The 15,478-nt window shown below is 34.2% G+C and overlaps 1 protein-coding gene across 1 annotated transcript; it reads left to right on the top strand.

Moving 5' to 3' along the window:
* The first annotated feature begins 337 nt into the window (after positions 1–337).
* On the top strand, positions 338–12,917 carry LOC139496343 (uncharacterized). Its single transcript, XM_071284861.1, has 6 exons — positions 338–553; positions 1,276–3,710; positions 4,287–4,509; positions 4,962–5,142; positions 8,072–8,199; positions 11,777–12,917. Exons 2-6 carry the CDS (start codon positions 1,278–1,280, stop codon positions 12,049–12,051), a joined length of 3,240 nt encoding a protein of 1,079 aa, XP_071140962.1. The 5' UTR covers positions 338–553; positions 1,276–1,277; the 3' UTR covers positions 12,052–12,917.
* The last annotated feature ends 2,561 nt before the right edge of the window (positions 12,918–15,478 follow it).

The following is a 15,478-nucleotide window of genomic DNA, read 5'->3' on the forward strand; positions in this document are numbered from 1 at the left end:
ATCAATGTGAGCCGATTTGACCATCAGCATTGTTTCAAGATTGTATATAATAATTTGAATCTATTCAAAATGTATGTATGAGGCCGTCTTATTGTTAGGATATTAATGTGAGTCGATTTGACCATCAGCATTGTTTCACGAGTGTATATCAGGACTTCCACAAACAATGAAACACTAAAAAGTACAATATAAAAATATAAAGGAAATTAAAGTGATCACGACTAGTAAAGTACTGTAAACGACAATATACATTGATTAATTACTAAAACCAAAACATGTTACAAATAGTTGTCCGGAACACTCCATATATCGCCCGGAAAGATGATATATCCCTTCAATATAAATGTTTTATCATAAAGGAAACAGACTTTCCGAATCTCATGTTGCTTACGTTAACAAATATATATAGAGACATTTGTGGTTTCTCGTTAAAATCTAGAAGTTAAACTTAATTATTTGTTTCGGAGCCTGTATTTGTATAATTACTTGAGCGACAAATCCCAAACCACTTTTACCACTTATGTGGTAGATAGCGGATATTTTTAAATGTGAGGTGAGAAATTATTTATTTATGTTCATGTTTATGAGTTTTATTTTTTAAGTTAATACAGTAATTAATAAATTGAAACCAGATTTCCAATAACAAGACAGCACGACAAAATGTTAATAGTTTTAACGAAAAGAAATCACAATCGGGCACTAGATTTGAACGACTCAATTGTATGAGACAAAAACTATCGACGAATACAAATGCTGAAAGAGGAGAGTCGACCTCTTTAACTGTTTCGTAATATATTTCTTTAAACAAAAATAGTTATGTCTTCATGTTTAGCTTCTCATAACTTTTGACTGTAAAAACATGTTTTGTTTAATAAATCAACAAACAATGACATGGAATAACAAAATTATTTTTCAAACGACAAACTTGAAAATTATTAAATTCAGTTGTTGATTACTTTTGGTATTAAACTGGATATTCAAACAGAGAGACCAATATCCGCATTTCGAAAGCTCAAATAACAATAGCATAAACGAAATCGTGCATAACAACTGTTATTTCTACACTTTAAAGATTACTTCTAGCAGCTTAATTAGGTTACCTCTGATCTTCTATATGAATTACATTTGTTCCTTACTTATTGACTGCATTACAATATTTGAGTACATTGAATTTTTATGACAGAAACAGCTTTCTTCAATTTGAGCTGCTCTTATTTATCTACTTTAAATTATGATGTTCCTGTTTTCATTTCAAAAGTCTCATTAACTTTACAGAGATGACGAGACTATGGTTTATAGTGACAGTACTTGTCTTTGTTTTTAATCATGGAATGGCTACGCAGCCGATTATACAAAATCCTGATATGAGAGTATTTTGCTTGATGTTTGCTTTACCAGGACGAAAAAATGGTCCCGATATTAACGGCTTTAAAAATCTATTCGATGCCCAACTCGAAAAAGTAGGCAAGAATATCTTCGGAAACATTCCACACAGTAAAAGAATGGAAGAGGCCGGAAAGATATGCACATTCATGGACAGTTCGTCCCCTAAATGTGCTTACCACAGGATAACAACCATTGGAAACCACGTGATTGGTGATCTAAGAAGACTTGAAAGTAACATTGGGACCGGATTCAAAGATTCGTGGTATATGTATACAGTGCTTCTGTCGACGTGGTACATGGACCGAGTCTTTCTAAATCTTAATTGTGGCCCAGTGGATGTTAACTCGCCTCGTCCGACATCTCAGTGGGAGTATGTAGCTAAATGGAGTAAGAATCTACTCTCCCGGAGAAATTTCTGCACATGGTCAAAACCGTTGGACAAAACAGTGGCACAAAATCTACGTCAAGAAGTGAAGAAGATTTGCGACTTTAGAGAAACAGAGCCTATCTGTAGACTAGAACCGGTTCTAGACTTGGTAGATTCAATGACAAATCTATGCAATACTGTTCCCCAAACCGAATGGCGAACGAGTTCATCAAACTTTAAGTTCTTTAAAAGTGCAGCGTACATCAACTTCTATAGTATGAGGGTAAAAATGCCGACAAATATTGTTAATCTATTTGACACAGGCACAAGAGAAGAAGCTGTCAAAACAGGAATACTTAGCATCTTTTTTCAAATGTATGACGACTTTAAAGCCAACGACTTAACGCTAGCCGTCAAACTGCTAAAGATACTTCCAAAAAGTCAGTATTTACCGTGTGATTACAATGCACCATTCCCATCATTCAAATGGTTGATCTGCTCATGCGCGAAGGTATTTAACGAACTCCGTTTGTACCTTAAAACCTATGGTAAAGGTAACGCTGATGTTTTACCCCGTAAATTCTTGGTTTCAGATATTGACTTTCGGGAATATATAAAAAACTTAAAAGTATCTCAAATAAAAGAGCTTGCAGAGAAGAACGCTGTTAGTCTTCAAGTCGTTGCTATGGATATTAAGAATGATGTACAACACCGATTTCAACAACTGGGAAAATACTTTAAGACAGTAGCTACGTACCAAAAAGGTAAGCTAAAAGCAGACGTTGGATATCTCAAAGGCAGAATTGAAGATTATCAGACGAGATTTAACAATTATGTAGAAGATATCAAAGGAAAACTAACAACATTACTGGGGCTTTACATTGGTACTGTTGCGGCAGATTTAGCTCAAGCCGTAGCAAAGATGGCAATACGAGTGGCAATGGCTGGAAATCCATTTAAATGGCTGGCTGATAGTGGGAATGCCGATGATATTTTGGAGTCCGCGACAGAAATAGCGGAAGCATCCAGACTTCTAACTCATGCTATTGGTAGTGCAGTCCATTTCCATAAGCTTGTGGATTACAGCACTAAAATTGCAACAAAACTGGCAAAAAATGAGAAGATGATAAAGAATGTTGGCAATATTATGAATAATGCTATGAAGATTGTAGAGTCATCTGAAAATGGGTTTGAAACAATGCAGTCCAACTTCTTGAGAGACTACAATGACTATTCCCCTCAAGTTACAAAAGATGATCTAGCTAAACTAGGGTCTTACTGGGAACTATTTATTGAAGAAATATGCGAGGGTATTGCCTCTACGGGTAGTGTTCATGCAAATGCAATAAGAGGAATTGCGGGTACAACTGGCAGGTGTCGTGAAGCTAAAATAACCGCCGCACAATTGGTAGCAACACAAGAAGAAGTATACGACCTTCAGTTTGACCTCATGGAAACAATGGCAAATTTAATGCGAAGCTTAACACAAATACAAAGCTCCAAAATTCTCGGAAATGGTCCAAAAGCCCAACATCCAAGTGGTTTATCCATTGACACTATTAAAACATTAGTAGCAGTTTCGTCGATGTCGTACAATATATTACAGACAACTAACGTTCAAATGCTGTGTAACATTTTGGAATATAAACAGGGACGAAAGCCACAGTTATGTAACGGATTGGCTACCGATATTGACAGGTTATTAGCATTAAGAGACAGTGAATGTCACGAGGAATTGAAATTTATAACAGTGTCAACAAAACGGACGAACACAACTGGTGACTATTCTTGGCTAGACCTTTCTATGTTATTTCGTGGTAAAACTGTCCCCTTCCAAGTACCAAACGTAAACTGGTGGATGCAGCATGGTCAACTTTTACCATCACAAAGAAGTCATAGCTTCTATCTGGCTGGGTTTGAAATATATATGCCGATTGTTAGCGAAGACGCCCGTCCAGTAAATATTTTATAGTAAATTAATAATTGGTTGTTTCATCAGTGTAAAAACTGCAATTTGATAAGTTCTGAAAAACACTTTTTGATCAGTTTACTTCATTTATGTGTTATTACTTCCAATCGACTTTTAAAAAAAGAGGGACGAAAGATACCAAAGGGACAGTCAAACTCATAAATCTAAAACAAACTGACAACGCCATGGCTAAAAATGAAAAGGACAAACAAACAACAGCACACACGACACAACATAGAAAACTAAAGAATAAACAACACGAACCCCACCAAAAAACTAGGGGTGATCTCAAGTGCTCCGGAAGGGTAAGCAAATCCTAGACTAAAAACTAGACTTTCAAATAGAGATTGTTCATGGTTTAAAACGTATTAAACATAAAAGGGAAAAAAGTTATCTACGCCCTGTTTCACATTTTTTGTCAAGATATTGTATGTCAGATGGATCCAAATGTCCAGTATTATTTTAGAATAGTGTCTGAGAAAAATTTGAACTATTTAGAAAGGAATGTATCATGGTTTGTTTTGACTATCTTTTCCTACTTTATTTAATTATTTTCTTCGTTAGGTACTTGTGCAAGTCACCCCAACGAACGTCGACAACAAATTGTTTCAAGATGCTAAGACAAACTACATCATATCACCGCTTAAACAGATGACTGACCGCCTCAAGATATCCTACACAGAAGGTCATGGTTCAAGTTGCCGGCAGCAAAGAATACCCAATCCATACCGAGTATGTGGCAGGAAGGAACGATCATCTTTTCCACAGATATGCCCTAATTCAATAAGTAATAATAATTTGTATTTGTAGTTTAATTTGCGGTTTGCAATTACTATACCGAGATATAGGATACACGCAGATCAGACAGCAACTTTAGGTTTAGACTATTTTGAATCTTATTAAAAAAAAACAATCTATCTATTCCTATAAAACGCCAGAACTTAAATACTCAAATTGGTTTATATTTGAAATTTGTTATTTTGCAATAAGATACATGCTTTCTAATTGTTTGAAGTGAACTCATCATTCCTCATTCTAATTATATCACTACCGTATCGTCATCGATAAACACAATGTCAATATCAGTAGATAAGTGAATGCCTGCATAACATCTGCATTTATTGCACGATTAACGATACGTTACATCAACCTTGTGCTCACCTTATGCATGTACAACGCACATTGGTATATTGATAGTTACTTATAGCTTAACCTTTTTATAAAAAATATTGTTTACAGGCGAGGAAGACAAAAGTATACTGCTACCGTCCATTTACTCAAAGTTTAATTTACGAGTGGAGGGATATGAACAACTTCATCTTGATGAACCAGTCACCGATGTTCCTCTGAAAATTGGCATCAAGTTCTGTTCAGTTGATCCATCTAGACCTCTGCAACGGCGGAAAAGAGAAATTCAAAGGTATGTATAATGCGGAATTCTTCTCTTCGCTGTTGCGGTAATCCAGAGACCTCTCATGCAGGTTCAGTTATTTATTAAACAAATCACTTAACATCAAGTTCGGATGTGACTTTATTGCTTCTACAACATTTTGAAGTGTTTAGTGAAAAATCTCGACCAGTTAATTAGTTTCTACTTTAACGTGAGTTCCGATTAATCCCGGATATTAAGGACTATTGTATAATTTGATGAAAATATACACTTCTAGTATTATACTACGTTAACAATTGGGACCATGGCACATACATTTTTAATCGATTCTTTTATTTTAAAATACTTCGAAATAAACTAACAATGCATGGCAAAACAATAAAAGGACTAAAAGGCAAACAACAGTATACAAAACTCAACAAAGAAGACTGAGCAGCACGAACTAGTTGTCTAAGTATCTTACATTTACCTGGTTTACATCTAAAATTATCATTACGTACTACTACACAGCTACTTTTGCATAGGTACTATTTATGTACTAAAAATATGTAGTACTGGAAATTTACATTTAATATTCAGTACTAGTGTGTTACTTTAAAATTATTGTAATATTTAGGTACCTGTATTTTACAGTACTTAATTTGTATTTGAAATTTAGGTACTACAGATTTTTTATTACTACCGTTACATTTTTAGCATTTTGAAAGTTTTTCTATTTCAAATCTCTTAAAGTTATGCTTTTGAAACATGGAATATTGTATTATTTCTGTAGTACCAATCAAGTACTGTAGAATACAAGTACCTAAATATTACAATAATTTTAAAGTAAAGAAATAGTACTAAATATTAAAAGTAAATTTCCAGAACTACATATTTTTAGTACAGAAATAGTACCTATGCAAAAGTAGCTTTGTAGTTTATTCTAAATTAAAATAAAATATTTTAACCGGCTCTTTCAGTCTTCCAGTTATATTGATTTAAGCGCCAAAGATGAGTCATGTGAAGAACAATTACGTGTCTCACGTACACAGGCAAAATTTGCTCACACGAATTTCACATGAATCTCACATGAAATTCACATGAAAAATTTCACGTGAAATTCACCTCAATCGAGCTTATACATGAAACTCACGTGAAAATTTTCATGTGAATTTCACGTGAATTGAGATTCACATGAATCTGATGTGAAATTTTTCACATGAATTTTTAGTGAAATTTACAACAAAAAAATCTGATATTTTTCATGATTTTAATTAAATTTGAAAATTTAGATGTTATTTGAAATACTCTATTTTAAAAATTAATGTGAATTTCACATGAACATTTTTTACGTGATTTTTATGTGAAATTCACATGAGTTTCACATTAGATTCACATGAAACTCACAAAAACTGATTTCACGTGAGTTTCACGTATAAGCTCGTTTGAGGTGAAATTCACGTGAATTTCACGTGAGATTCACATGAATTTAGATTCACGTGAAATTGATGTGAGTGAATTTTGCCTGTGTACTTAATAATGAGCCTTTTATCAATGATAAGATTCGTATCCGTTCAGGTCTAATTTACTGTTCTGTTCATGTCATGATCTTTAACAAACTTTAACAAGCTTTTTAACCCCGCCAAATTATTTATGTATGTGCCTGTCCCAAGTCAGGAACCTGTAATTCAGTGGTTGTCGTTTGTTTATGTGTAACATATTTGTTTTTCGTTCATTTTTTTACATAAATAAGGCCGTTAGTTTTCTCGTTTGAATTGTTTTACATTGTCTTATCGGGGTCTTTTATAGCTGACTATGCGGTATAGGTTTTGCTCATTGTTGAAGGCCGTACCGTGACCTATAGTTGTTAATGTCTGTTATTTTGGTCTTTCGTGGATAGTTGTCTCATTGGCAATCATACCACATCTTCTTTTTTATATTTTAGTAAATTATCCGTTGATTCACTTCACCTATTAACAAATGCTTGGGTTTAACTATACTTGATGAAAGTAAATCCGAAAAGTGATTTTTGCGCACGACATTAATGAAGTTGTCTTCTTTTTGTCTCTCGATGGCCGTGTTCACAATCAACGTCGCGTTCTGTAAACCTGTTTACAATAAGTTTCATGTATAGAACACTGGTTTCACATTAATTTTGTTCTCATCTGTACTTTCGGGTTTATTACATTCACATCAGTAATTTGCATGTACTATACATTGAATTGAATTAAAAATGTCTCTGTAATTTTTTGTAACAGCAGAACCAATTCATATTCTTTTTAGGAAAAGGGTGTGGGGCCCGGTATATAAAATGTTAACATTCCATTTTTTTCGGTCAAAATACTTTTGTTTCAGGAGGGAAGTGATAGAAATCGTCTGATTCCATTGAAAATTAAGGGCGGGGTTTCCTGTATGTTATTCAATTAAGATTTTATTGGTTATTTTATTCAATTAAGATTTTTTTGGTTATTTTATTCAAGTAACACAAGAAATGGGTTGTCCCACGAAGATGAACGATCGGTTGCTTTAGAAAAGCGTTCTAATGATTATAGAGTTTTTAAGATGTCACAATTACTTTTACTAAAGCAGCGTAAAAATAGAAAAAAACATGATTACGGATATGATTGAATGACTGATTGTCGGTTATTTAACGTCCAGTGGCAAGTATTTCATGCATATTCAGGACGAGAACAAATTAACAATAAATCCAATATGTAGGTCCTGTGCTAGAGTCCGTCCGGTTCGAAGTTCGGGGAAATTTGGACTGCCAGTGGAAAAGTAGATAGGAACATAAGTTTTGCCTTGCAGAAGGCCACCTACGGGCCCGTCAAAGAGTTGTTGCAAGGGCTCTTAACGTTACTCACCAATTACATATACCTATAACTTATTACTCTTTAAAATTACTTATATCTAAAACTTATTACTCATTAATTACTCATACTTATATTTTTTTACTCACCAATTACGTATATACTTGCAGCGTTCGCAGACAAAGGTCAAGTGGAGATTTATGCTGTCCTCAGAACAAACAGTATTACTCAGAGGTGACAAAACAATGTGAATCATGTCCTGTTGGATCAAAGAGTTACTACAATGGCCTGTTTTGTGGTGAGTATTACAATGTGAATCATGTCATGTTGGATCACAGAGTTACTACAATGGCCTGTTTTGTGGTGAGTATTACAATGTGAATCATGTCCTGTTGGATCACAGAGTTACTACAATGGCCTATTTTGTGGTGAGTATTACAATGTGAATCATGTCCTATTGGATCACAGAGTTACTACAATGGCCTGTTTTGTGGTGAGTATTACAATGTGAATCATGTCATGTTGGATCACAGAGTTACTACAATGGCCTGTTTTGTGGTGAGTATTACAATATGAATCATGTCCTGTTGGATCACAGAGTTACTACAATGGCCTGTTTTGTGGTGAGTATTACAATGTGAATCATGTCCTGTTAGATCACAGAGTTACTTCAATGGCCTGTTTTGTGGTGAGTATTACAATGTGAATCATGTCATGTTTGATCACAAAGTCAATACAATGGCCTGTTTTGTGGTGAGTATTACAATGTGAATCATGTCCTGTTGGATCACAGAGTTACTACAATGGCCTGTTTTGTGGTGAGTATTACAATGTGAATCATGTCCTACTGGATCACAGAGTTACTACAATGGCCTGTTTTGTGGTGAGTATTACAATGTGAATCATGTCCTATTGGATCACAGAGTTACTACAATGGCCTATTTTGTGGTGAGTATTACAATGTGAATCATGTCATGTTGGATCACAGAGTTATTACAGTGTGAGTCATGTCCTTTTGGATCACAGAGTTACTACAATGGCCTTTTTTGTGAGTATTACAATGTGCATCATGTTCTGTTGGATCACAGAGTTACTAAAATGGCCTGTTTTGTGGTGAATATTACAATGTGAATCATGTCCTGTTTGATCAGAATTACTACAATGGCCTATTTTGTGGTGAGTACTACAATGTGAATCATGTCCTGTTGGATCACTGAGTTACTACAATGGACTGTTTTGTGGTGAGTATTACAATGTGAATCATGTCCTATTGGATCACAGAGTTACTACAATGGCCTTTTTTGTGAGTATTACAATGTGAAACATGTCCTGTTGGATCACAGAGTTACTACAATGGCCTGTTTTGTGGTGAGTATTACAATGTGAATCATGTCCTGTTTGATCAGAGTTACTACAATGGCCTGTTTTGTGGTGAGTATTACAATGTGAATCATGTCCTATTGGATCACAGAGTTACTACAATGGCCTATTTTGTGGTGAGTATTACAATGTGAATCATGTCCTATTGGATCACAGAGTTACTACAATGGCCTATTTTGTGGTGAATATTACAATGTGAATCATGTCCTGTTGGATCACAGAGTTACTACAATTGCCTATTTTGTGGTGAGTATTACAATGTGAATCATGTCCTATTGGATCACAGAGTTACTACAGTGGCCTATTTTGTGGTGAGTATTACAATGTGAATCATGTCCTGTTGGATCACAGAGTTACTACAATGGCCTATTTTGTGGTGAGTATTACAATGTGAATCATGTCCTATTGGATCACAGAGTTACTACAATGGCCTATTTTGTGGTGAGTATTACAATGTGAATCATGTCCTGTTGGATCACAGAGTTACTACAATGGCCTATTTTGTGGTGAGTATTACAATGTGAATCATGTCCTATTGGATCACAGAGTTACTACAATGGCCTGTTTTGTGGTGAGTATTACAATGTGAATCATGTCCTATTGGATCACAGAGTTACTACAATGGCCTATTTTGTGGTGAGTATTACAATGTGAATCATGTCCTATTGGATCACAGAGTTACTACAATGGCCTATTTTGTGGTGAGTATTACAATGTGAATCATGTCCTGTTGGATCACAGAGTTACTACAATGGCCTATTTTGTGGTGAGTATTACAATGTGAATCATGTCCTATTGGATCACAGAGTCACTACAATGGCCTGTTTTGTGCTGAGTTTTACAATGTGTTTCATTTCCAGTTGGATCACAGAGTTACTACAATGGCCTGTTTTGTGGTGAGTATTACAATGTGAATCATGTCCTATTGGATCACAGAGTTACTACAATGGCCTATTTTGTGGTGAATATTATTTCCTTTGTTCTTGGTATTATAATATTACGTTACATGTTCTGTAGCAGAAAATGTTTTGAGGTTTAAATGATTGAAATATTCTTCTAGAGTGGGTGCAATATAGAAAGATATCTCGCCAAGCGAAGTGTGGCGAGAAACATTTGTGGTAAAATGAGCGAGAAATTAAAGTTTCAATTTCTAAAACCGCATTATTTCAATGACAATCTACATTAACCATGCTCAGCTGTCTTTTTTGTACCAATTGTACAACTTGGATAGTTCCCAACTGTCATAAAACACATATCTGATTCCTCATAGCAGCGCTTAAGTGCTCCTTTGATACAAAAACACAAGGCGTCTAAGTCGTCTACTGCATGAGCTGTTGATCCGCCTCTCGACTCTATAACACGAAAGTGTAAACTTCTTCCCGCAATATCAACGGTACTAGGTATTTCATTTATAAGCATATAACCCCTATGACTTTTTTGTGTGGATATTGAGTGGTAAAGATCTGTACCAAGTTGAAGAATATGATCAACCGCAGATGGAGTAGATGGTTCGCGGGTGACAGATGCCATGAAACACAGGGAGATACCAACGCATTGTCTTCCACCATCCACTAGTATACCTTGATGTTGTGATCCTTTGCAAACCAATCTACAATCATGGCGTCAGCACTTGTTGTAAACTCATCTATATAGTAATATTAGGTAATATCTACGACATAGCTTTTCTCATTGTTGAAGGCCGTATGGTGACCTATACTATAGTTTTTAATTTCTGTGTCATTTGGTCTTTTGTGGAGAGTTGTCTCATTGCAATACAACAAATCAAAGTTTTAAACGTTTACAGCCCTTACACGCCCGGTAGTTGCGACATAAAGAGATACAGGATTTCAACAAAAATAATTATCTCTTGTTTTGCACAAAGTCGATTTGTCTAAGCTAACTGTACATGGTTTCAATAATGTGGAATTAAATCGGTTAACTTTTAAATTACTTTAACTCTCCATAACCACTAGCCCTGCCAAACTTGGTTAAAACGAAGGAAATGTGAAGAGTTGACAGATAGACAGGCGGACCGACAGACGGAAAGTTAGACGAAGCAAATGACGATAGCTCTTAATCTGTAGCATGTCCCCAGTTAAAACTAGGTGAAAGACACTAAAGAGACATTTTGATTTTCTTTTTTTGTACTAAATACAACACGTTTGAAGTCCTTATGCAAATATGCCTTATGAACATTTGAAGGGTATTATTTGATAGTTTAAGTTCAATGGGCCAAAAACGTGATCTTATCATACCTTCTTTTGTGATTCCATCATTTTATTATTATATAGAACATTTTAACCTGCTTATCACATTGTTGAAGTTATAATAAACGAACTCATTCCCATTAAATATTATTTTTAGTGAAAACTGTAAATGGTCGACCAGAATTAGAAACGATGTCGTCATTATAAATACATTCACACTATAAAACAATAGTAGTTTAACTCATGATTACATGCATGAGTGAAATTATTTTCTTTTTTCGTTTTCAGGCAAACTTATCAACATACGTTTCTCTGGAAGCATTACTGAAAACTTCACCTATGATAAGGCGGTCAATCTGTGCAAGCAGAATGGTTCCAATATTGCATCGACACAACTGTTCAATCAAGCGCGTCAATTAGGTCAGACGTCATGTGTTTGTGCATGGTTGGAAGGATCCGGTGTTGGTTCGCTTACTTCAAGAAACAACTGTGTAAACAAAACGGCTTGTTCGACTTCAGGAAATATCAAATTCGTGCATTGCACAACCAGTTTTTCCCCTTAAAAGTTCGCATGAATCACGTATAGAAATATGTCCTATATATCACAAGTTCTTCTACTCTTTTAATGGACTAGCAAAAAAAATTGAAAAAAATGTATTTAAGTACGAATATTGAAACACTTAAAGGTCTAGACGTTGACAAACTTAATCAATGCAATTCAGGTAAATTGTTCCTTTGATTTTTCGCATCTGTTTTTAGTCGAAATGTATAGAAAAATCTTAAAGGTTAAATTCCTCTTAAATTTCTGATAAATAAGTACAGTTTCTTACGTAACTCTTGTTTAATCATAACTGGGAAAAAGTGAGACAAGAAATTTTCTCACAAAGGCAAAATTAAACAAAAAAGATTATTACAAAGAATTAAAGAAAGGAGATATTTTTCAACAAATCAACGATAACTTTATGCATTAATAATGAATTGTTAGTCAGTCACAGAACAATTAAGAAGCTTTTTAAAAAGAAAATTATTTCGTGCATTGCAGGCATATTTTAATATTTGGAATACATATAGAAAAGAATTGGGTAAAACATAGATTACAAACCTGAACTCAAATTGTTAAAACATATCTAGATTATGTGGTATAAGAAATACATACAGACTTTATTATACAGCTGACACATTCATACACCATGCAATGATCTGGAAAAGGTTTTCGCTTTGAAGCAATGTAAATAGCTTGGCAATTTTTTATCCATTTTTAGACTGCACTTATAATAATATTTGAAATGTTAATAGTTACCTCTTAAAACAGAATATGTACAATATTAATCTTCGCCTCTGGCAACAGATGATTAAAATGGAAAATGATTAAGGATTTATTGCTAGAACATGATTTCTATTTCTGTAATAAAATATATATCTGCAAAAATGTCTTATATCCTTGTACTGGCTAGATGTATATGATACAAGTGACTCAACTATTCAAAACCTAGAATTGACGACGACTGTATTACCGAATTAGAAATATACATAAATTATGAATTATCAACAGCTATGGTAGTTCGCCAATATTTTTTTACAAATTGTGATGATATCTGGATTAATACCAGTATACGTTTAGACACACGTCATATGATGATATCTGAATGAATAGCAGTATACGTTTGGATATACGACATTGAGACAACAATCGCAAAAGAAACACAATGTAAATAAAAAAAAACAATCGGCAATGTTACCCAAATTAATAATGGAAATGAAAGCTGTCTGTATAAAATTAAGCCGTTAAATGTGTAGTAATATTATCACATCCACTTTCGTGTATAGTTAGTATATTGCGAAAATATCAATAATTACACATATACGAGAGGAAAAAGGGATTTTTCATAGACAAATTGTCACAACCAAGTTATGAGACACTCACCTACCAGAAGTATAAACGGCCGTCAAAACTGCTTACCAAAATCATAAAATAAACATGAGTCTAACGATAGCATAGGGATAGTCAAACTCACAAGTCGTAAACAAACTGACAATGTCATGGCAAAAAACAAAAAGCAACTAAAAGACACAAAGCAGTACACAGAAAACAACATCGAAAAATATGCAACACGAACCACACGAAAACCAGGGTGATCGCAGGTGCTCGGGAAGGGTTGGCATAACCTGCTGCATATGTGATATGTTACTTCCGCCATGTTACTACATTAAATTATATCAACTGATAATACTGTACGCAATAATGCATATTGCTAGTTGACTCTTATCTAACGTTAACCCTAAGCAATCACCACCTCTTACACCATCAGTCATTAGGATATGCTTACCCTGATACTTGATGTATAAATGTGTAACACAACTTACTGAGAAGTCAAGCTTTGATTAATATATCTGTCATAACTATACAGGTAGTTGTTGTTGTCTTAGTTGGATTCAAAAATACCAAGTCACGTCATGAGTCATACGACCAAAAGAAACATAATAGCACGAAGACAAATACAGGATAAACTTTACAGTAAATAAAAAAGATGCCATGAGTTATACGATCAAAAGAAACATAATAGCACGACGACAAATATAGAATAAACTTTAAAGTATGTAAAAAAGATGTCATGAGTCATACGATCAAAAGGAACATAATAGCACGAAAACAAATACAGGATAAACTGTAAAGTAAATAAAAAGATGGACACCATCAACAACTAGAATCTATAACTGGAGATCATCTTATAAGAGGGAAAGTTGTACTCGAGAAACGGTTGGAAATATTGGTTGACTATAACTCATCGTTGATTGCAGGAACACGAAACTACATTTATTTCCATAAGAACATGACATAGCGAATAATACATGGCAAAATCCGTATCATATGTCGTATCATCCCGAGACATCAATATCAGCCCAAGGGCCTTTAGGCCCGAGGGATGATATTGGTCGAGGGTGATACGGCATGTGATACGGATTTTGCCATGTATTATACGCTTTATCATATATTTCAACAGAAGAGTATTATATTATATGAACTGTTTTCTGATCCATAACACTGGGTTACCTTCAGTTCTACTTTTGTCTTGTTTCAAATGCATTAAAAGAACTGCTCAATTACTTATCCGAAGCACCTGGGTTACCTTACAATTTGCGTGCTGTTGTTTTAAAAATATTTTGTTTATTATTGTATTAATTTGTGTGTTTTGTATTTTTCATAGTTGCATTTAGTGTGCCAAAAAATATGAAAACTTGACGTTCGTGACGTCACATACAATGTGAAAACTCGACGTTCGTGACGTCACATACCAAACAATGACGTCATTCAAAAAATTTACCTATTTTGAGGAAAATTTTTCTTAAGCAAAAAAAAACCAAAACTGACTTTATGTAAAAAAAAAAAAAAAGTAGGGGTGTGATAAAGGGTATGCGATAAAGGGTGCGCATCAAAGTTGCGCGATATGGATTAAACAGCAGGCTATTTATCACATATGCAAAACTACTGTATTTACTACTAAACATATGATAAAGTGATATAACAACTCTAAAAGGTAAACAAAACTGTATGATATTTATCATTGTCCAAGCGTTATTACTTTGTTGGTTGTGATAATCATTTTCCGCCTTCTCTGATGGTTTTATGAGCACGGATGCATCAATATTGACAACTTAGGATAACGATGGATACTACTTCTTCTTTTTCTTTTCTGTATCTTAAAGGTTTTTTTTTTTATAATTTTGGCTTTTATTACACCGGCACAAGTATCAATATTTTAAAGAATGTAAGGCTTAATGTAGATTTACATACTACCCTCGAAACAGTATGTGATAATATTACTATTATATTCACAAGTCTTTTACAAACAAAGCTATCACTTTCAATTATGAATTGTTTTCAATAGTCGATTGTTTTGATTTTCGAACGATGTTGTATTATTGCAGTTGATTTTTGTCTTCTTTTAACTAAACGATGTTTAACATAAATGGAAAAGTTGCATTAGTTTC

This window comes from Mytilus edulis, chromosome 11, assembly GCF_963676685.1.
Source record: "Mytilus edulis chromosome 11, xbMytEdul2.2, whole genome shotgun sequence".
Taxonomy (NCBI): domain Eukaryota; kingdom Metazoa; phylum Mollusca; class Bivalvia; order Mytilida; family Mytilidae; genus Mytilus; species Mytilus edulis.